Below are 23,833 nucleotides of genomic sequence, written 5' to 3' on the forward strand. Positions count from 1 at the left end.
GACACAAATTAGACTCGTCATTATTAAAGGCATACAACCACTTCTTTTTCTGCTGTATAACCTTACTGTAAACGATGGATTTCAAATGGCGTTTTACACTGCCGCGCCGGTTTCAAATGACAACAAGGACAAGTTTGAGTTGCTGTGAAGAGAGGACCTCTGCGTTACCCTGGAGAGCCGCTGCGACGGTGTTGAGAAACGTCTCTGCGTTAAAGGTCTCTCGCGATTGTTTTGTAGAGTAAATCGCGTCTAAGGCGTGTCCGCCTTCAAGCCTTAACTGAACAAAATCACCAGGATTGTTATCTCTGAGGACTCTGTCCAATAAAGACTGAAAGGCCGCGTGCACACCCTCCAGAGCAGCTACAAACGAGTCAATATGTTCTACATTCACGAACCTAAAATGGTCGATATACTCTACACCATTAAAACCAATTAGATTTCTCTCGTAGTGGAACTGATGCTCTAGTATCACAGGGATGTTTGCTGGATGAACATTTGATTCTGGCTGTGGTGTGGGACAGGGCATGTCTCTAGTGGCCTAGGCTATTGAATGAGCCTAAAAAGTGATATGAGAAACGATAAATTTAAACACCAGTACATGGTTCTCTTTAATAACTCGCGTGATCAATTGCAAATTCTAACATTAGCGAGCCAGATGTATCCTGGGAAAACACATTTCTTCTTGGAGGCTTTTGAGAATGCTACACGGGAGCCTTATGGGCACCTGCTAGTAGATATGAGGGCTACCACCCCCAAGTACCTCCGTTTAAGGTCGGGGTTCTAACCACCGACTCTGCTGGCTTTGTATATTCTAAAGAAAAATACTTTTAAAAAGTGAGATATAGAAAGTTAAGCGCATTCTAGGCCGACTACGTAGTAGCGGCAATTCAGTTAATAACGAGTTTGCTTTTTAACAAATAATGAATCACGCGGAGAAAATGTACTTGGTGCCCAAACACGAACTCAACAGAATAAGTCAAGTCTTTACACCGCCACCCGATGTAAGACAGAGCGTAATACAACGCCTGGATACTGAAATTAGCGATATTTTACACAGCTCTGACTTACCGGATGATGTGAAAATTAAAAGATACACAGACATAATGCAAAGGTACTTGGTTCTTGCTAAACAGAAGGCTAAAGAGCTCGCGACTTTACACCTTGGAGGAGGGCGGGGAGACCTGTCACCACACAAAGGAAAGGGGGTGTAACGGGGTGTGGTGGGGTGGGTTGACGAGAATTGTTTTGGGAACTAAGGGGTGTGGTACCTGTCACACTTCAAAGGAAAGGGGTGTGGTGGGGTGGCTTGACGAAAAGGGTAGATGTTTCACTACTGCCGCTTCTGCCTATACTGCAGCACACAAATGGTTAATTACTCCATAGTGTTCAGCATAAAGATGGGAACTTCAAAAGGTGAGTGTACAGTACAACACAGTGCAAAACATCATAAAACACTATAAAGTGCACCATACATGGAATAGGTAGTTTGGTTCTTAGCAGTGGCCTTTTTGGGGAACACTAACGCTGTATCTGGAAACGCTGTATCTAATCTTAACGTACATACCGTGTGATGAGTTGCTGCAACAAACAAGTGGTAGTCTACTGAGCTGATCTATCTAAGCCCTTTGCATGTTAGGCTGTCTGCTGAGCTGTGTATCTAATCCTATCCTGTGTGATACTGTATACTGAGCTGTGTATCTAATCCTATCCTGTGTGATACTGTATACTGAGCTGTGTATCTAATCCTATCCTGTGTGATACTGTATACTGAGCTGTGTATCTAATCCTATCCTGTGTGATACTGTATACTGAGCTGTGTATCTAATCCTATCCTGTGTGATACTGTATACTGAGCTGTGTATCTAATCCTATCCTGTGTGATACTGTATACTGAGCTGTGTATCTAATCCTATCCTGTGTGATACTGTATACTGAGCTGTGTATCTAATCCTATCCTGTGTGATACTGTATACTGAGCTGTGTATCTAATCCTATCCTGTGTGATACTGTATACTGAGCTGTGTATCTAATCCTATCCTGTGTGATACTGTATACTGAGCCGTGTATCTAATCCTATCCTGTGTGATACTGTATACTTAGCCGTGTATCTAATCCTATCCTGTGTGATACTGTATACTGAGCCGTGTATCTAATCCTATCCTGTGTGATGCTGTATACTGAGCCGTGTATCTAATCCTATCCTGTGTGATACTGTATACTGAGCCGTGTATCTAATCCTATCCTGTGTGATAGTGTATACTGAGCCGTGTATCTAATCCTCTCCTGTGTGATACTGTATACTGAGCTGTGTATCTAATCCTATCCTGTGTGATACTGTATACTGAGCTGTGTATCTAATCCTATCCTGTGTGATACTGTATACTGAGCTGTGTATCTAATCCTATCCTGTGTGATACTGTATACTGAGCTGTGTATCTAATCCTATCCTGTGTGATACTGTATACTGAGCTGTGTATCTAATCCTATCCTGTGTGATACTGTATACTGAGCTGTGTATCTAATCCTATCCTGTGTGATACTGTATACTGAGCCGTGTATCTAATCCTATCCTGTGTGATACTGTATACTGAGCCGTGTATCTAACCCTATCCTGTGTGATACTGTATACTGAGCCGTGTATCTAATCCTATCCTGTGTGATACTGTATACTGAGCTGTGTATCTAATCCTATCCTGTGTGATACTGTATACTGAGCTGTGTATCTAACCCTATCCTGTGTGATACTGTATACTGAGCTGTGTATCTAATCCTATCCTGTGTGATACTGTATACTGAGCTGTGTATCTAATCCTATCCTGTGTGATACTGTATACTGAGCTGTGTATCTAATCCTATCATGTGTGATACTGTATACTGAGCTGTATCTAATCCTACAGTGTCCATATTAGGACATCCTCAGATATCAGAGTCAAACATCAGATTAATGCTAGTTTACAGCTCTGATACCTGACTTCTGACATCTGATTTGTCTGACACCTGACTCTGACACCTGACCCTGATACCTGACCCTGACTCTGATACCTGACTTTGACACCTGACTCTGACACCTGACTCTGACACCTGACTTTGACACCTGACAACTGACACCTGACTCTGATACCTGACTCTGACACCTGACCCTGATACCTGACCCTGACACCTGACTCTGATACCTGACTTTGACACCTGACTCTGACACCTGACCCTGATACCTGACCCTGACACCTGACTCTGATACCTGACTTTGACACCTGACTCTGACACCTGACTCTGATACCTGACTTTGACACCTGACTCTGACACCTGACTCTGACACCTGACCCTGATACCTGACCCTGATACCTGACCCTGACACCTGACTCTGATACCTGACTTTGACACCTGACTCTGACACCTGACTCTGATACCTGACTTTGACACCTGACTCTGACAACTGACACCTGACTCTGATACCTGACTCTGACACCTGACCCTGATACCTGACCCTGACACCTGACTCTGATACCTGACTTTGACACCTGACTCTGACACCTGACCCTGATACCTGACCCTGACACCTGACCCTGACACCTGACTCTGATACCTGACTTTGACACCTGACTCTGACACCTGACTCTGATACCTGACTTTGACACCTGACTCTGACAACTGACACCTGACAACTGACTCTGATACCTGACTCTGACACCTGACTCTGACACCTGACCCTGATACCTGACCCTGATACCTGACCCTGACACCTGACTCTGATACCTGACTTTGACACCTGACTCTGACACCTGACTCTGATACCTGACTTTGACACCTGACTCTGACAACTGACACCTGACTCTGATACCTGACTCTGACACCTGACCCTGATACCTGACCCTGACACCTGACTCTGATACCTGACTTTGACACCTGACTCTGACACCTGACCCTGATACCTGACCCTGATACCTGACCCTGACACCTGACCCTGACACCTGACTCTGATACCTGACTTTGACACCTGACTCTGACACCTGACTCTGATACCTGACTTTGACACCTGACTCTGACAACTGACACCTGACAACTGACTCTGATACCTGACTCTGACACCTGACTCTGACACCTGACCCTGATACCTGACCCTGATACCTGACCCTGACACCTGACTCTGATACCTGACTTTGACACCTGACTCTGACACCTGACTCTGATACCTGACTTTGACACCTGACTCTGACAACTGACACCTGACAACTGACTCTGATACCTGACTCTGACACCTGACTTCTGACTCCGTCAGAGATCAGACTCAGGCATCACATACAAGCCAGCACATACACTATGCCACCTAATGATTGGCCAGGATTACAGAGCCCCCTGCAGGAGTAGAAGATACAGTGTATATAGCAGCTGCAGGCTGAGAATCTCAGATGAGACCTGATACCTGACTTGTGACTCCTTCATAGATCAGACTCAGACATCACATCACAGTAGAGCTGATTGGATGAGACTCTTGCAGTAATTGTCATTGACAGCATCTCCACCAATCAGAGCTTCTGAGGGAGGGAACTTCATAAAGCTGCTGAAGTCTGGAACGTTCCTCCCTCAGAAGCTCTGATTGGTGGAGATGCTGTCAATGACAATTACTGCAAGAGTCTCATCCAATCAGCTCTGCTCCTCCTCTACTTTGTGCAGGACTTTTCTCTCTGATGATTTTTTGGTAAAATCTGCAGCAGGGTCTCCTATGGAAGATCAGTTGAGGTTCTTTGGAGCTTATTGGTGAATTTTTGTAGCACAATGTTGTAGGTCCCGCCCCTTTACTGTGAGTCTACGCCCCTTTTTTCACAAGTTTTAAAAGTATTTAAAACACTTGATAAATGTGGTGCCCAACATGTTACAGGGTTTACTTGGTGAAAATGATACTAGAATTCTGGAGCATTTCACTTGATAAGTTTCCACCATTGTATGTACTGGCTTGTATGTGATGTCTGAGTCTGACTTCTGAAAGAGTCACAAGTCAGGTCTCAGGTCTCATCTGAGTTTCTCAGCCTGCAGCTGCTATATACACTGTATCTTCTACTCGTGCAGGGGGCTCTGTAATCCTGGCCAATCATTAGGTGGCATAGTGTATGTGCTGGCTTGTATGTGATGTCTGAGTCTGATCTATGAAGGAGTCACAAGTCAGGTGTCAGAGTCAGGTGTCAGAGTCAGGTGTCAGAGTCAGGTATCAGAGTCAGGTATCAGAGTCAGTTGTCAGAGTCAGGTGTCAGGTCTCATCTGAGTTTCTCAGCCTGCAGCTGCTATATACACTGTATCTTCTACTCCTGAGTGTCAGCAGGGGGCTCTGTAATCCTGGCCAATCATTGGGAGGCATAGTGTATGTGCTGGCTTGTATGTGATGTCTGAGTCTGATCTATGAAGGAGTCACAAGTCAGGTATCAGGTCTCATCTGAGATTCTCAGCCTGCAGCTCCTATATACACTGTATCTTCTACTCCTGAGTGTCAGCAGGGGGCTCTGTAATCCTGGCCAATCATTGGGAGGCATAGTGTATGTGCTGGCTTGTATGTGATGCCTGAGTCTGATCTCTGACGGAGTGAGAAGTCAGGTGTCAGAGTCAGGTATCAGAGTCAGTTGTCAGGTGTCAGAGTCAGGTATCAGAGTCAGGTGTCAGTTGTCAGAGTCAGGTGTCAGAGTCAGGTATCAAAGTCAGGTATCAGAGTCAGGTGTCAGTTGTCAGAGTCAGGTGTCAAAGTCAGGTATCAGAGTCAGGTATCAGAGTCAGTTGTCAGGTGTCAGAGTCAGGTGTCAGAGTCAGGTATCAAAGTCAGGTGTCAGAATCAGGTGTCAGAGTCAGGTGTCAGTTGTCAGAGTCAGGTGTCAGTTGTCAGAGTCAGGTATCAGGGTCAGGTATCAGGGTCAGGTATCAGGGTCAGGTATCAGAGTCAGGTATCAGGGTCAGGTGTCAGAGTCAGGTATCAGGGTCAGGTGTCAGAGTCAGGTATCAGAGTCAGGTATTAGATGTCACGAGTCAGGTGTCAGTTGTCAGAGTCAGGTATCAGGGTCAGGTGTCAGGGTCAGGTATCAGGGTCAGGTGTCAGAGTCAGGTATCAGGGTCAGGTGTCAGAGTCAGGTATCAGAGTCAGGTATTAGATGTCACTAGTCAGAGTCAGGTGTCAGACAAATCAGAAGTCAGGTATCAGAGCTGTAAACTAGCATTAATCTGATGTTTGACTCTGATATCTGAGGATGTCCTAATATGGACACTGTATAATCCTATCCTGTGTGATACAGCTGCTGATACATCACCCACATCTCATGTTCCTATTCTTAGTTTGGCTTGGAACACTCTACCAGACACTTCCTGCACCCAGTTGGCCTCTGTAATAAGGAATAACCAGTCCCTGAAGAGACTTGATCTGTCTGATAACCGTCTGTCCGGTCCTCACTTCAGTGACTTGATGGCCGCTCTGTCCAGTCCAGCCTGCAGGATAGAGGAATTACAGTGAGTATAAGAGATGTGTACAGGAGGAGACATGTGGGGACAAGTTATACAGGGATGTTACTCTAGTGTATGCTCCTTTGTTATGTCTTTGAGTATTTTATCAGGTGCTGTAGCCTTTTGAAGGCTCCCAGGCCTGTCATTGGTTTGTTACTATTGAGTTCAGCTTGTGACAAGGCTCAATGGTAACAGAGTGATTTCACCATTGTCTGCAATACATTAATACTGCAATTTTTTTAATTTTTTTTTTTATAAAGGATAGAATAATCCAAGACTAATAATAAGTCGTAGAGTGTCACCAGTTCTGATAAACACAAGATTTTTTTTTTTTAATGTAGATTGTGAGCCCCATATAGGGATCACAACATACATTTTTTTCCTTATCAGTATGTCTTTTTAGAATGGGAGGAAATCCATGCAAACACAGGGAGGACATACAAACTCCTATCAGATGTTGTCCCTGGCAGAGGATTTGAACCCAGGACTCCAGCGCTGCAAGGCTACGGAGCTAACCACAGAGCCATCGCGTTGTCCTGATAAACATAAGATTGTACAGATTCATCCTCAGCAGATCTAGTCACTGACTAATCTGAGGTAAGGAGAAAATCCTCACAATACAAAGTCACTAATACTGCGCTGTCTGTTTTATGTTCTAGTCTGGATGGAAATAAATTCTCTGAAGAGGAAAAGGAAGAAATAAGAAATTTGGAAAGATCGAGTATGGAGATATATTACTGAAAAAACAGATCTATATGTGCTGGGCAGATAACAGGACATTATAGAGAATACGTCTTACCATGTCCAGTATTAGGGGCGTCTCCTGGTGTGTTATAGTTTTTTATTCTTCGAATGTTACACCATGTGATATATACTGGGTATATTAGTGATCACATGATCTGTCACCTGATTATAAGGACTAATAGAAGAAGCGACACTTCGGCCTCCTCTGTTGTATATACAGAGCTCAATGGATAGCCTGGTATAATGAACCCAGCGCTGTCTATAGGGGATAAAACCTCCATATTACACAACCCCTGGACTGTATAACTGTATGATACACTCAGATCCTGTATATTACATAGAGGAGGACACTGATGTCCCTACAGCAGACGGCCATGACGTCACAGACTACAGTATGGCCGCCCCTAGATCCTCCATCCCCATCTGTGTAATAAGCTCCATGTGTTTTATCCTGTAACCTCCTCCCACAGACCAAGACACAAAGTGTGTGACAACGAGGAGATCATCTGTGTGATGTCATCAGCCCCAAGACAGACTTGTTGTGTGATCCGTCTGACATGGACTTGTCTTGTATGAGGTCTTCTCCTATCCCATGTTATTACATATCAGCCATAAGAGGTTACATGTAGTATAATAGTGCCATGTGTGTGGATGAAATAAACCGCTATTCCCATTGTGTCTGTGTCCTGTAACGTGTTGTATCGTCCTATCACACTAATGTACAGGTAAGTAGTCACACACTATGGACACCACAGGCCAGAAGACTTTCCCATAGAGAACCAGCAGATGTAACACTGGAGACCAAACCAGAGTAAGAAGAGAGGTGAGAGGGATCCGCCAGACACCCCGACTGTTCTGCTGACACCGGTCCTGGACGTATACATGTGGGCCCAAAAGACTTTAGTTACGTCACTGGAGAATTCTATGGGAAGGCTCATATACAGTTAGGGCCAGAAATATTTGGACAGTGACACAAGTTTTGTTATTTTAGCTGTTTACTAAAACATGTTCAGAAATACAATTATATATATATATATATATATATATATAATATGGGCTGAAAGTGCACACTCCCAGCTGCAATATGAGAGTTTCCACATCCAAATCGGAGAAAGGGTTTAGGAATCATAGCTCTGTAATGCATAGCCTCCTCTTTTTCAAGGGACCAAAAGTAATTGGACAATGGACTCTAAGGGCTGCAATTAACTCTGAAGGCGTCTCCCTCGTAAACCTGTAATCAATGAAGTAGTTAAAAGGTCTGGGGTTGATTCCAGGTGTGTGGTTTTGCATTTGGAAGCTGTTGCTGTGACCAGACAACATGCGGTCAAAGGAACTCTCAATTGAGGTGAAGCAGAACATCCTGAGGCTGAAAAAAAAGAAAAAATCCATCAGAGAGATAGCAGACATGCTTGGAGTAGCAAAATCAATAGTCGGGTACATTCTAAGAAAAAAGGAATTGACTGGTGAGCTTGGGAACTCAAAAAGGCCTGGGCGTCCACGGATGACAACAGTGGTGGATGATCGCCGCATACTTTCTTTGGTCAAGAAGAACCCATTCACAACATCAACTGAAGTCCAGAACACTCTCAGTGAAGTAGGTGTATCTGTCTCTAAGTCAACAGTAAAGAGAAGACTCCATGAAAGTAAATACAAAGGGTTCACATCTAGATGCAAACCATTCATCAATTCCAAAAATAGACAGGCCAGAGTTACATTTGCTGAAAAACACCTCAAGAAGCCAGCTCAGTTCTGGAAAAGTATTCTATGGACAGATGAGACAAAGATCAACCTGTACCAGAATGATGGGAAGAAAAAAGTTTGGAGAAGAAAGGGAACGGCACATGATCCAAGGCACACCACATCCTCTGTAAAACATGGTGGAGGCAACGTGATGGCATGGGCATGCATGGCTTTCAATGGCGGCACTGGCTCACTTGTGTTTATTGATGACATAACAGCAGACAAGAGTAGCCGGATGAATTCTGAAGTCTACCGGGATATACTTTCAGCCCAGATTCAGCCAAATGCTGCCAAGTTGATCGGACGGCGCTTCATAGTACAGATGGACAATGACCCCAAGCATACAGCCAAAGCTAGCCAGGAGTTCATGAGTGCAAAAAAGTGGAACATTCTGCAATGGCCAAGTCAATCACCAGATCTTACCCCAATTGAGCATGCATTTCACTTGCTCAAATCCAGACTTAAGGCGGAAAGACCCACAAACAAGCAAGACCTGAAGGCTGCGGCTGTAAAGGCCTGGCAAAGCATTAAGAAGGAGGAAACCCAGCGTTTGGTGATGTCCATGGGTTCCAGACTTAAGGCAGTGATTGCCTCCAAAGGATTCGCAACAAAATATTGAAAATAAAAATATTTTGTTTGGGTTATGTTTATTTGTCCAATTACTTTTGAGCTCCTAAAATGTGGAGTGTTTGTAAAGAAATGTCTACAAGTCCTACATTTTCTATCAGATATTTTTGTTCAACCCTTCAAATTAAACGTTACAATCTGCACTTGAATTCTGTTGTAGAGGTTTCATTTCAAAACCAATGTGGTGGCATGCAGAGCCCAACTCGCGAAAATTGTGTCACTGTCCAAATATTTCTGGCCCTAACTGTAGGATAATACAGGTAATATGCAGTTCCTATGTTTGCAGTGTAGGGGCGCTATCATCCATCTCATTACAAGAAACAAAATCTCTGGACATTTTCTGATAAGACTGGATTCACACAAACAGTTTTGATGCAGATTCTTTCCTCTATACTTTTCCTTTCTCTTGTATCTACTTCTGGCTTTGGATCTATAAACTGAACCAAAACTGCAATGTGAAACCAGCCTAATGTCCCCAGACATCACACGCGCCTAGTGAGGGTATCTGGGATATTCGGGGGACCTGACTACATAGCTGTATGGAGAGGTCAGTCATCGTCTACCAATAGGTAAGTTACACAGCCCCATATCATACGGAGAAATCCTACAGAAGATGGTATGGGGCCCATTCAGTGTAATAATCTGGGGCCCCATACCATCCGTATACAGAAATCCTAGGACAATACTGAGCCACATCAGATCCTTTGTATAAACATATAATTGTATTAAATATAATAAAAATAATCTAATCTGAAGACAATGTAACCGATGGATCCCATTTTGATAAAGGGACAGAACTTACAAATAACAGACTCGGTTAACTAGAATATAAAATACAATAAATATGACCATCGTCATGTTAGGATCACATCCTCCATCTTGTATTTTGTCAGGCATCTTGTCCCTATCAAAGATAAGTAGTTTTGTCTCAAAAAGGAATTGGTTAGACTAATTAACATGGAGACGCTATGGGCTGTGTACTATCGAGACTTTAACCCCTTCCCGACATGCGCCGTAATAGTACGGCGCATGTCGGGTCTGTAACTATGGCGACCGCCCGGGACCGATCGGAGGCATTAACCCCTCCAGCGCCGCGGTCAAAGGCGCCGGAGGCACCATTTTCCCGGAGGTGCATGGGCGCCGCCATTTTGCCCGGGATCGCAGGCTCCTGGGCCGACGTCCCGTTGCCATGACAGCCGGGAGCCTTGTACAGGCTCCCAGGCTTGTCTGCAAATTCTCTCTTTTGCAGGCTGGTCTATGCAGCCTGCAAAAGAGAGGATGATTTTTTGCAATGCATTGCAATGCATTAGCATTGTAATGCATTGCATTAGTGATCAGACCCCCTGGGGTTCAACACCCCTAGGGGGTCTAATAAATGCAAAAAAAAATTAAAAAAAAGTATTAAAAGTTCAAATCACCCCCCTTTCCTTAGAACACATATAAAAGTAGTTAAAAACTGTGAAACATATACATGTTAGGTATCCCCGCGTCCGAAATCGCCCGCTCTACAAATCTATAAAAATATTTTTCCTGTTCGGTAAACGCTGTAGCGGGAAAAATAGTCGAAAGTGCCAAACCGCCTTTTTTCACTGTTTTGATTCTGATAAAAATTTGAATAAAAAGTGATCAAAGCAATAACATTTCCCGAAAATGGTAGAACTAAAAAGTACACCCGGCCCTGCAAAAAAAGACGCCCTATACACCCCCGTACACTTACGTATAAAAAAGTTACAGCCGTCGGAATATGGCGACTTTTAGAGAAAATTTTTTTTAACACAGTTTTGGAATTTTTTTTAGGGGTCAAAATGTAAATAAAACCATATAAATTTGGTATCCCTGGAACCGTAACGAAACACACAATATAGGGGACATGTCATTTTGGCTGCACAGTGAACGCTGTAAAACCAAAGCCCGTAAGAAAGTCGCAGAAATGCATTTTTTCTTCAAATCCACCCCATTCAGAATTTTTTTCCTGCTTCCTAGTACAGTCTACAGAATAATTAATGGTAGCATCATGAAGAAAAATTTGTCCTGCAAAAATTAAGACCTCATATGGCTCTGGAAGCGGAGAAATAAAAAAGTTATAGGGTTTAGAAGGAGGGGAGTCAAAAACCATGCCATCGGCGGGAAGGGGTTAAACAAAAGATTAAAGAAGAGAAACTCTTCTTTAGGTGATAAGGAAATAGAATGGTAACACTAATTGTCTCCAAGGGGGGGATGTGAACACAGGATGTCTATTGAAATGTTAGCCCCCAGACCGGCACCGAGCCTTGAGATATACATCTAGAATGACTGTGAGGTATATTGCATTAGGCCTTAACCAATCATGTCAGGCCAGCTATGTCCCAATCTGCCTTTGTCTGTATAATACTACCTCTTTTGTAACAATAAATCAGAACTCCCTTAATACACTACGCTGTGTGTGTGTGACTCTCCAGGCCTGCATATTTAAATTAGACCTACTTCAACATACGTCAGGGGTCTTGTGCCCCATTTTTTCAGACAGGCCTATCACAATTCCTAATGCAAACCCTTCTTGATGCCTTTTCAGCCTAACATATTTGTCCATGCTCCATCCACATGTTAAAGGACACTACTAGTGAAGGCCCATAAAGCTTTGTTTGTGTAATGGCTGTAACCTCTATTACAAAATTGTCTGAACAGTGTATAAGCAATGCCGCCCCTCCTACCTCTTGTGTCATCCTCTCTACCTCATAGATTGTAAGCTCTTGTGAGCAGGGCCCTCAGTCCCATTGTGTGAAATGACGTTCTTTGTTTTGTATCTGTCTGTATCTGAACCCTACAAATTGTACAGCGCTGCGGAATATGTTGGCGCTATATAAATAAAATGTATTATTATTAATTTGTCGCTCAACGTGAGGGCGTCGATGATCGTTTGATGTGCAGCCGATAGTGTACTGATCCACTCACCAACCGATTTGGAGACGGGCCCGGAGGACCTCAGATGAATAAATCAGCGCTGAAAGAAAGGTAAGCGTTTGCTTTACCAAATAATTAATCTGAGTTCCTACGTGTCCCGGATCCTGTGTGTTGATAAGTGAGGTTAGTGCTGCATATATTATAAAATCGACGCCATTTTTATAGCACGGAAGAACCTAAAGCGTAAGTTGTTGTAGCGGGGTGGGAAATGCATACCTCATTCTTTGTATACTGTCCATGCTGTCATTTGGTTGATACATCTGTTATAAAGTGTATAAGGCGGTACAGGAGGGAGAGTCAGTCTCTATCCTTAACCCATAGAATTGCGAAAGTACTGAGTGATTGAAAAGTCCTTGTTTAGGAACACTAGCCTCCAGCCGTGCCTGGACGGCCAGGGTCGAATGAGAACTGAGTAGCAGCACTAAGGACTGAGTAGAATCTGCGCAAGTACGTGCAAACATTCAGGTGTGTTTTTGTAAAGGGACACAGAAAGAAAGTTGAGTCTGTGGAAACCGAATGAGGTTTTGTCCTGAGCACTACGCCAGAATTTTGCACATTGGAGATTAGTTCGACTGTTTGAGAGTTCCCCTAGAAAAGAGAAATCTGTGTGAAATCTGTGTGACCCTGGGGAGAAATCTGTGTGGCCCTCTATTGTCTTAATTGCCCTAGAGGGGTGGGAAGCTCACAGCTGAGTGGCCATCAGCTAAACATGGGGAAGGGATCCTTTACATCCCATATGAACTAATAGAGATGAGAGAAGGGAAAGAAGTTTCCGCCGAAGTAAAAAAACGATTTTTAAAAGAGCAGGTGTCCCCAAGATAGGATTGTTTGATAGTAAATTTTGGGAACCAATGGAGATTAGATCATGCAGGACAGATACGGGAACATAAGTTACAAAGAGGAATAAGCTCTGATTGAAGAACAGAATGGGAGGAGTGCAGAGTCAGCCAGTATGGAAATCAACCCAAAAGATAGTCTAAAGAAAGAGCAGTTGGAAAAGGAGGTGAGAAACTGCTGATAAGATGTTGGATAGTTGGATAAAATTAAGTAAGGAATGGTTACAGAAATAAGGTATTAAGTGTTTGTATATTTTCCTTAGTGTAAGGGAATGTATAGTGAGCACCCACTCACAGTCCAGCTACAGGGTTAATGTGGTCTGCATTGTGTTGTTAGCGCCATGTGAGTGATGACTAAATAAAGATATAGGGAGAGTCCGCTGAAGTATATTGTGGCAGACCACTCACCAAGGTAGTAGATTCTGGGTGAAATCAGGTCTATAATGCCTTGAAAAACACCATGATTGTTGAAGCATTTATGCAAGGAATCAGACCAAAAATGGCCAAAAAGATCAGAAGCTGAAGCTGCCTCCTGCCTGTCTCTGATTGAGGTCAGGATAATCCACAATGAATGTCATGCCCCTCCCCCACCTCCCAGTGTCTTTTGTATCCACAGCAGAGGTATGGTATACAGTATACAGGGTTTGGTAGAATTCAGCAAGAAGGGGGAGGGGGAGAGGAGGGGGAGACACTGCAGGTAGCTAATGTCAGGATACGGAGTCGCCGCGGTCTCCTTGCTGCGCGGCGTCTCCCTGGGAGACGTGTTAGGAGTTCTATTGGGTGTGCTTAGGTCATTAAGGGTTAATCTTTTCCTTGCCTTCAGTCTCCATGCCATTAGCCATCAGGTGTGTTATCTGCTGCTATTTAATCCCCAACCAGGCAATGATCCTTGCCAGCCATTCACTTTGGGTTTCCTGGTTCCCGTGCTCAGTCTGATTCCCTGTCTGTTTGTATTCGGTCTGTTCCTTGGTTATATACCTGGCTTGTATTTTTGACTATCCCTTGTCTTTTGATTTGGTACCTTTATTATATCTCCTGGCTTGACCTCTTGCTCGTCTGACCTCGCCTTCTCTTCTGTGTCTTGCTGGGACTTGTGGTCCTCCCTGGTTCCATGCTGTTTAGTCTTTTGTTTTGCATTGCAGTTACACTGTGCTTTCTGTTTAGGTGTGACCCCGTGACTCCAGTCCCTAGGACTTTCAGGGCCTCCTCTTCCCTTATCCTAGCCGCCGGGATAGAAGCGTAAGGAGTCATGGTAGGTGCACTTCAATTAGGAAGTGCATTGGTCTGCCTCATCTCAGATATTACAGCATAGTTATAGCTGCAGGGCCTGCGACCCCTTTTGTCATTAGTTGCACAGTGTTGCTTTCCCAGCTGTGTCACTTTGCACTGCCTGCCCCTGACTCCAATCCTTACATAATGGCTGGCCCTTACCTTAGGCAGACCGCCCGGCGGTTTAGTGTGGATGCCGAACACTCCGTAACTGACCGCCTGGACGAACTGTCAAGGCAGGTGCAGGGCATGGCTGGGTTTATTAACCAAGTCTCGCAGCGTCTGGAGGCTTTGCCTGATCCAGCATCAGCCGCTGCAGGTTCTTCTATTCAATCACCAGTTTTTCCCACATTGAATACCCGTCAGGATCCTAAAATGCTCTTGCCTGACCGTTTTGACGGTAAACCAGACAGATTCCGAACATTTCGGGAATCTTGCCATTTATTTTTTCGTTTTAATTTCCTTTCTTCTGAAGCAGAGCAGGTGGCGCTGGTGGTGTCCCTTCTACGAGGATCACCACAAGACTGGGCCTTGGCTCTACCTGCTGGAGCTCCTGAATGGAATTCATTAAATAAGTTTTTTGAAACATTAGGTCAGATTTATGATGACCCTAATAGAGTTGCCTTGGCCGAGTCCCATCTGTTGTCTATTCAGCAGAGAGTTAGAACGGCCGAGGACTATTGTATGGAGTTTCGTCAGTGGAGCTCTCAGTCAGGGTGGACAGACAGACCTTTGTTAACCCTTTTTAGACAAGGCTTATCTGATTCTGTAAAAGATGCTCTAGTAAGTCATCCAGTCCCTGAAAATCTAGGAGACTTTATGTCCTTGGCTATTTCTATTGATAGGAGGCTTAGGGAAAGGCGTAGAGAGAAATTAAGCAAACCTGGGTCCTCAGCTAAATCCTGGTCTGTCCTTTCGGAACCTATAAATCCTTCTGCTGTTCCTACCTCTTGTTCTATTCCTGAAGAAGAACCAATGATATTGGGGTCCACAACCGCCTCCAGGAGAAAGTATCGCCTAGAAAACGCTCTGAGTCTGTATTGCGGCAAACCTGGACATATCCTGAGAAACTGTCCAACCAGACCTAAACTTGGGATTGGGAAACTTCGGAGTTGGTTAGATGGGGAGATTCCTGTACTTCTCATATTAATACTGTTTGTACTATCAAAAATGATATCAAAATTCCGGAATTTATTACAGAGTTCAAAGACGTCTTTGACGAGCTCAGTGCGGAGGCCTTGCCTCCACATCGACCTTATGACTGCGCAATTGATTTGGTTCCTGGCGCTAAACTACCCAAAGGTCGCATTTCTAACCTTTCAGCTCCAGAGCGCGAGTCCATGCGCCAGTACATTAAAGAGAGCCTATCTAAAGGACATATCCGACCTTCAGTTTCTCCTGTGGGGGCGGGGTTTTTCTTTGTTGAAAAAAAAAGATGGTGGCCTCCGATCTTGTATTGACTACAGGGAATTGAATAAAATTACGGTCAAAGACCAACATCCTCTGCCACTCATCCCGGATCTTTTTAACCAGGTGGTGGGGGCTCGGTGGTTTTCTAAAATTGACCTCCGCGGAGCTTACAACTTCATTCGGATAAGAGACGGGGATGAGTGGAAAACCGCATTTAATACCCCTGAAGGTCATTTTGAATACCTAGTTATGCCTTTTGGTTTGAGCAATGCTCTGGCGGTATTTCAATGTTTTGTGAATGACATTTTTAGGGATCTGTTAGGTAGATATCTAGTAATTTATTTAGATGACATCCTCATATTCTCACCGGATTGGGAGTCACATCAGCAACATGTAAAAGAGGTTCTTCTTAGGCTACGTCAAAACCACCTCTGTGCTAAGTTATCCAAGTGTCAATTTGGAGTCCAGGAGATAGGTTTTTTGGGATACATCCTTACTCCTGGTACCATTGGTATGGATCCCAGAAAGGTATCTGCAGTACTTGAATGGGAGAAACCTACTACCTTAACCCCTTAGCGACCCATGACTACTACCATGGGTGCTAGGTACTTAACGACCCATGAAGTAATAGTACGTCATGGGTATAAACAATCCCCGCAGCGCAGTGCGGGCGTTCTTGGAGCGGATGTTAGTTGTATCTGACACCTAACACCCTGCTCCATCCCCCTCCATCAGACATGAGTGCTGATTTGGGGTTTTAACCCGTTGATTGCCGTGATCAAACATGATCACGGCAAACAACGGGTTGCCCGATCTTGTAGGGATCCCCGGCACCCTCCGCTGCGAGATCGGGGGGTGCTGGTATCCCTACTATGTAGCCAGGGGTCTAATTAGTCACCCCAGCCAGCCCTGAGCCCCACTTACCTCTTGTATCCTGGCCGGGATCTCCTGGAGATAAGCTGTCCCGTCCGTCTGCACGAGCCGAGAGCCCTCACTTCCTGTTTACAGAGTGAGACGTGCAGGCTCTTACTGCAGCCTGTGACTCACTCTGTAACAGGATCAGTGATGCAATCTTCACTCATGCAAGTTTCCCATAGGGGACACATGAAAAAGTTAAAAAAAAAAAAGTGGAAAAAAATAAAGTGTTTTGAAACAATTAATAAGTTATCAAGCCCCAAAACCCCTTTTTTCTTTATAAATTATAAAAAAACCCTAAAAATTAATCAAAACAATACATATTTGGTATCTCCGCGTCCGTAACAATCTGTACAATAAAACTGAAACAATATTTAATGTACACGGTGAATGATGGGAAAAAAAAACGGAAAAAACCCGCCGGAAGTAGTGATTTTTCGCCATCTCACCTTACAGAATGTGCTATAAAAAGTGATCAAAAAGTCAAATGCACCTCACAACAGTACCAATAAAAAGTACACATTGTCCCGCAAAAAATAAGCCCCCAACCAACACTGTCAACCAAAAAATAAAAATGTTACGCCTCTCAGAAGATGGCGATGCAAAAAACATTGATTTATGTCTCCAAATGTGTTTTTGTTCTGCAGAATTAGTTACGTATAAAAAAAAATAATATAAATGAGGTATCGCCGTAACCGTACCGACCCGCAGAATAAAGATAATATGTTACTTACACTGTACACTGCATGGTGAAAAATTTAAAAGGTAAAACGCAATGCCGGAATTGATTTTTTTTATTTAAATCCAGCAAAAAAAAAGAGTTAATAAAATGTAATCAGTAAGTTGTAGGCACCCAAAAATGGTGTCATTACAAAATACATCTCATCCCGCAAACAACAAGCCCTTATATGGCCGCGTCACCAGAAAAATAAAGAAAATATAGCATCTAGTAATGCAAGAACAAAAACCCGCAAAAATCGCCAAATTATTAGAACTCAACTGGCTGCGTCATGTAGGGAATATACAGTCCTATGAAAAAGTTTGGGCACCCCTATTAATCTTAATCATTTTTTGTTCTAAATATTTTGGTGTTTGCAACAGCCATTTCAGTTTGATATATCTAATAACTGATGGACACAGTAATATTTCAGGATTGAAATGAGGTTTATTGTACTAACAGAAAATGTGCAATATGCATTAAACCAAAATTTGACCGGTGCAAAAGTATGGGCACCCTTATCATTTTATTGATTTGAATTCCCCTAACTACTTTTTACTGACTTACTGAAGCACAAAATTGGTTTTGTAACCTCAGTGAGCTTTGAACTTCATAGCCAGGTGTATCCAATCATAAGAAAAGGTATTTAAGGTGGCCAATTGCAAGTTGATCTCCTATTTGAATCTCCTCTGAAGAGTGGCATCATGGGCTACTCAAAACAACTCTCAAATGATCTGAAAACAAAGATTGTTCAACATAGTTGTTCAGGGGAAGGATACAAAAAGCTGTCTCAGAGATTTAACCTGTCAGTTTCCACTGTGAGGAACATAGTAAGGAAATGGAAGAGCACAGGGACAGTTCTTGTTAAGCCCAGAAGTGGCAGGCCAAGAAAAATATCAGAAAGGCAGAGAAGAAGAATGGTGAGAACAGTCAAGGACAATCCACAGACACCTCCAAAGAGCTGCAGCATCATCTTGCTGCAGATGGTGTCACTGTGCATCGGTCAACTATACAGCGCACTTTGCACAAGGAGAAGCTGTATGGGAGAGTGATGAGAAAGAAGCCGTTTCTGCACGTACGCCACAAATAGAGTTGCCTGAGGTATGAAAAAGCACATTTGGACAAGGCAGCTTCATTTTGGAAACAAAAATTGAGTTGTTTGGTTATAAAAAAAAAGGCGTTATGCATGGCGTCCAAAAAGAAACAGCATTCCAAGAAAAACACATGCTACCCACTGTAAGATTTGGTGGAGGTCCCATCATGCTTTGGGGCTGTGTGGCCAATGCCGGCATCGGGAATCTTGTTAAAGTTGAGGGTCGCATGGATTCCACTCAGTATCAGCAGATTCTTGAGAATAATGTTCAAGAATCAGTGACGAAGTTGAAGTTACGCCGGGGATGGATATTTCAGCAAGACAATGATCCAAAACACCGCTCCAAATCCTCAGGCATTCATGCAGAGGAACAATTACAATGTTCTGGAATGGCCATCCCAGTCCCCAGACCTGAATATCATTGAACATCTGTGGGATGATTTGAAGCGGGCTGTCCATGCTCGGCGACCATCTAACTTAACTGAACTTGAATTGTTTGTCCAAAATACCTTCATCCAGGATCCAGGAACTGATTAAAAGCTACAGGAAGCGACTAGAGGCTGTTATCTTTGCAAAAGGAGGATCTACTAAATATTAATGTCACTTTTCTGTTGAGGTGCCCATACTTTTGCACCGGTCACATTTTGGTTTAATGCATATTGCACATTTTCTGTTAGTACAATAAACCTCATTTCAATCCTGAAATATTACTGTGTCCATCAGTTATTAGATATATCAAACTGAAATGGCTGCTGCAAACACCAAAATATTTAGAACTAAAAATGATTAAGATTAATAGGGGTGCCCAAACTTTTTCATAGGACTGTAGTAACCAGTCACATCCCATAGTAACCAGTCACATCACATAGTAACCAGTCACATCACATAGTAACCAGTCACATCACATAGTAACCAGTCACAGTACATAGTAACCAGTCACAGTACATAGTAACCAGTCACATCACATAGTAACCAGTCACATCACATAGTAACCAGTCACATCACATAGTAACCAGTCACATCACATAGTAACCAGTCACAGTACATAGTAACCAGTCACATCACATAGTAACCAGTCACATCACATAGTAACCAGTCACAGTACATAGTAACCAGTCACATCACATAGTAACCAGTCACAGTACATAGTAACCAGTCACAGCACATAGTAACCAGTCACATCACATAGTAACCAGTCACATCACATAGTAACCAGTCACATCACATAGTAACCAGTCACATCACATAGTAACCAGTCACATCACATAGTAACCAGTCACATCACATAGTAACCAGTCACATCCCATAGTAACCAGTCACAGTACATAGTAACCAGTCACATCCCATAGTAACCAGTCACATCACATAGTAACCAGTCACAGTACATAGTAACCAGTCACATCACATAGTAACCAGTCACAGTACATAGTAACCAGTCACAGCACATAGTAACCAGTCACATCACATAGTAACCAGTCACATCACATAGTAACCAGTCACATCACATAGTAACCAGTCACATCACATAGTAACCAGTCACATCACATAGTAACCAGTCACATCACATAGTAACCAGTCACATCCCATAGTAACCAGTCACAGTACATAGTAACCAGTCACATCACATAGTAACCAGTCACATCACATAGTAACCAGTCACAGTACATAGTAACCAGTCACATCCCATAGTAACCAGTCACATCCCATAGTAACCAGTCACATCCCATAGTAACCAGTCACATCACATAGTAACCAGTCACATCACATAGTAACCAGTCACATCCCATAGTAACCAGTCACATCACATAGTAACCAGTCACATCACATAGTAACCAGTCACATCACATAGTAACCAGTCACAGTACATAGTAACCAGTCACATCACATAGTAACCAGTCACATCACATAGTAACCAGTCACAGTACATAGTAACCAGTCACATCACATAGTAACCAGTCACATCACATAGTAACCAGTCACATCACATAGTAACCAGTCACAGTACATAGTAACCAGTCACATCCCATAGTAACCAGTCACATCACATAGTAACCAGTCACATCACATAGTAACCAGTCACATCACATAGTAACCAGTCACAGTACATAGTAACCAGTCACATCCCATAGTAACCAGTCACATCACATAGTAACCAGTCACATCACATAGTAACCAGTCACATCACATAGTAACCAGTCACATCACATAGTAACCAGTCACAGTACATAGTAACCAGTCACATCACATAGTAACCAGTCACATCACATAGTAACCAGTCACATCACATAGTAACCAGTCACAGTACATAGTAACCAGTCACAGTACATAGTAACCAGTCACATCACATAGTAACCAGTCACATCACATAGTAACCAGTCACAGCACATAGTAACCAGTCACATCACATAGTAACCAGTCACATCACATAGTAACCAGTCACATCACATAGTAACCAGTCACAGTACATAGTAACCAGTCACATCACATAGTAACCAGTCACATCACATAGTAACCAGTCACAGTACATAGTAACCAGTCACATCACATAGTAACCAGTCACAGCACATAGTAACCAGTCACATCACATAGTAACCAGTCACAGTACATAGTAACCAGTCACAGTACATAGTAACCAGTCACATCACATAGTAACCAGTCACATCACATAGTAACCAGTCACATCACATAGTAACCAGTCACATCACATAGTAACCAGTCACATCACATAGTAACCAGTCACAGTACATAGTAACCAGTCACATCACATAGTAACCAGTCACATCACATAGTAACCAGTCACATCACATAGTAACCAGTCACATCACATAGTAACCAGTCACATCACATAGTAACCAGTCACATCACATAGTAACCAGTCACAGTACATAGTAACCAGTCACATCACATAGTAACCAGTCACAGTACATAGTAACCAGTCACATCCCATAGTAACCAGTCACATCACATAGTAACCAGTCACATCACATAGTAACCAGTCACATCACATAGTAACCAGTCACATCACATAGTAACCAGTCACATCACATAGTAACCAGTCACATCACATAGTAACCAGTCACAGCACATAGTAACCAGTCACATCACATAGTAACCAGTCACAGTACATAGTAACCAGTCACAGTACATAGTAACCAGTCACATCACATAGTAACCAGTCACATCACATAGTAACCAGTCACATCACATAGTAACCAGTCACATCACATAGTAACCAGTCACATCACATAGTAACCAGTCACATCACATAGTAACCAGTCACAGTACATAGTAACCAGTCACATCACATAGTAACCAGTCACATCACATAGTAACCAGTCACATCACATAGTAACCAGTCACAGTACATAGTAACCAGTCACATCCCATAGTAACCAGTCACATAGTAACCAGTCACAGCACATAGTAACCAGTCACATCACATAGTAACCAGTCACATCCCATAGTAACCAGTCACATCCCATAGTAACCAGTCACAGTACATAGTAACCAGTCACAGTACATAGTAACCAGTCACATCACATAGTAACCAGTCACATCACATAGTAACCAGTCACATCACATAGTAACCAGTCACAGTACATAGTAACCAGTCACATAGTAACCAGTCACAGCACATAGTAACCAGTCACATCACATAGTAATCAGTCACATCCCATAGTAACCAGTCACATCCCATAGTAACCAGTCACAGTACATAGTAACCAGTCACATCACATAGTAACCAGTCACAGTACATAGTAACCAGTCACATCACATAGTAACCAGTCACAGTACATAGTAACCAGTCACATCACATAGTAACCAGTCACATCACATAGTAACCAGTCACAGTACATAGTAACCAGTCACATCACATAGTAACCAGTCACATCCCATAGTAACCAGTCACATCACATAGTAACCAGTCACATCACATAGTAACCAGTCACATCACATAGTAACCAGTCACATCACATAGTAACCAGTCACAGTACATAGTAACCAGTCACATCCCATAGTAACCAGTCACAGTACATAGTAACCAGTCACAGTACATAGTAACCAGTCACATCACATAGTAACCAGTCACATCCCATAGTAACCAGTCACATCACATAGTAACCAGTCACATCACATAGTAACCAGTCACATCACATAGTAACCAGTCACATCACATAGTAACCAGTCACATCACATAGTAACCAGTCACAGTACATAGTAACCAGTCACATCACATAGTAACCAGTCACAGTACATAGTAACCAGTCACATCCCATAGTAACCAGTCACATCCCATAGTAACCAGTCACAGTACATAGTAACCAGTCACAGTACATAGTAACCAGTCACAGTACATAGTAACCAGTCACATCCCATAGTAACCAGTCACAGTACATAGTAACCAGTCACATCACATAGTAACCAGTCACATCACATAGTAACCAGTCACATCACATAGTAACCAGTCACATCACATAGTAACCAGTCACATCACATAGTAACCAGTCACATCACATAGTAACCAGTCACATCCCATAGTAACCAGTCACATCACATAGTAACCAGTCACATCACATAGTAACCAGTCACATCCCATAGTAACCAGTCACATCCCATAGTAACCAGTCACAGTACATAGTAACCAGTCACATCACATAGTAACCAGTCACAGTACATAGTAACCAGTCACATCACATAGTAACCAGTCACAGTACATAGTAACCAGTCACATCACATAGTAACCAGTCACAGCACATAGTAACCAGTCACATCACATAGTAACCAGTCACATCACATAGTAACCAGTCACATCACATAGTAACCAGTCACAGTACATAGTAACCAGTCACATCACATAGTAACCAGTCACATCACATAGTAACCAGTCACATCACATAGTAACCAGTCACATCACATAGTAACCAGTCACAGCACATAGTAACCAGTCACATCACATAGTAACCAGTCACATCACATAGTAACCAGTCACAGTACATAGTAACCAGTCACATCACATAGTAACCAGTCACATCACATAGTAACCAGTCACATCACATAGTAACCAGT

At 43.0% G+C, this 23,833-nt stretch overlaps 1 protein-coding gene across 1 annotated transcript in view; it reads left to right on the plus strand.

Moving 5' to 3' along the window:
* The window catches only part of LOC142214655 (NACHT, LRR and PYD domains-containing protein 12-like), a gene marked incomplete at its 3' end in the record, with an annotated part of 792,298 nt that overhangs the window by 33,647 nt on the left and 734,818 nt on the right, over positions 1-23,833 (plus strand). The window contains exon 13 of the mRNA XM_075283595.1: positions 6,310-6,480. Coding sequence (XP_075139696.1) covers positions 6,310-6,480 — 171 coding nt within the window. The remainder of the gene's footprint in view (positions 1-6,309; positions 6,481-23,833) is intronic.

Source organism: Leptodactylus fuscus, chromosome 7, assembly GCF_031893055.1.
Source record: "Leptodactylus fuscus isolate aLepFus1 chromosome 7, aLepFus1.hap2, whole genome shotgun sequence".
NCBI classification, from domain to species: domain Eukaryota; kingdom Metazoa; phylum Chordata; class Amphibia; order Anura; family Leptodactylidae; genus Leptodactylus; species Leptodactylus fuscus.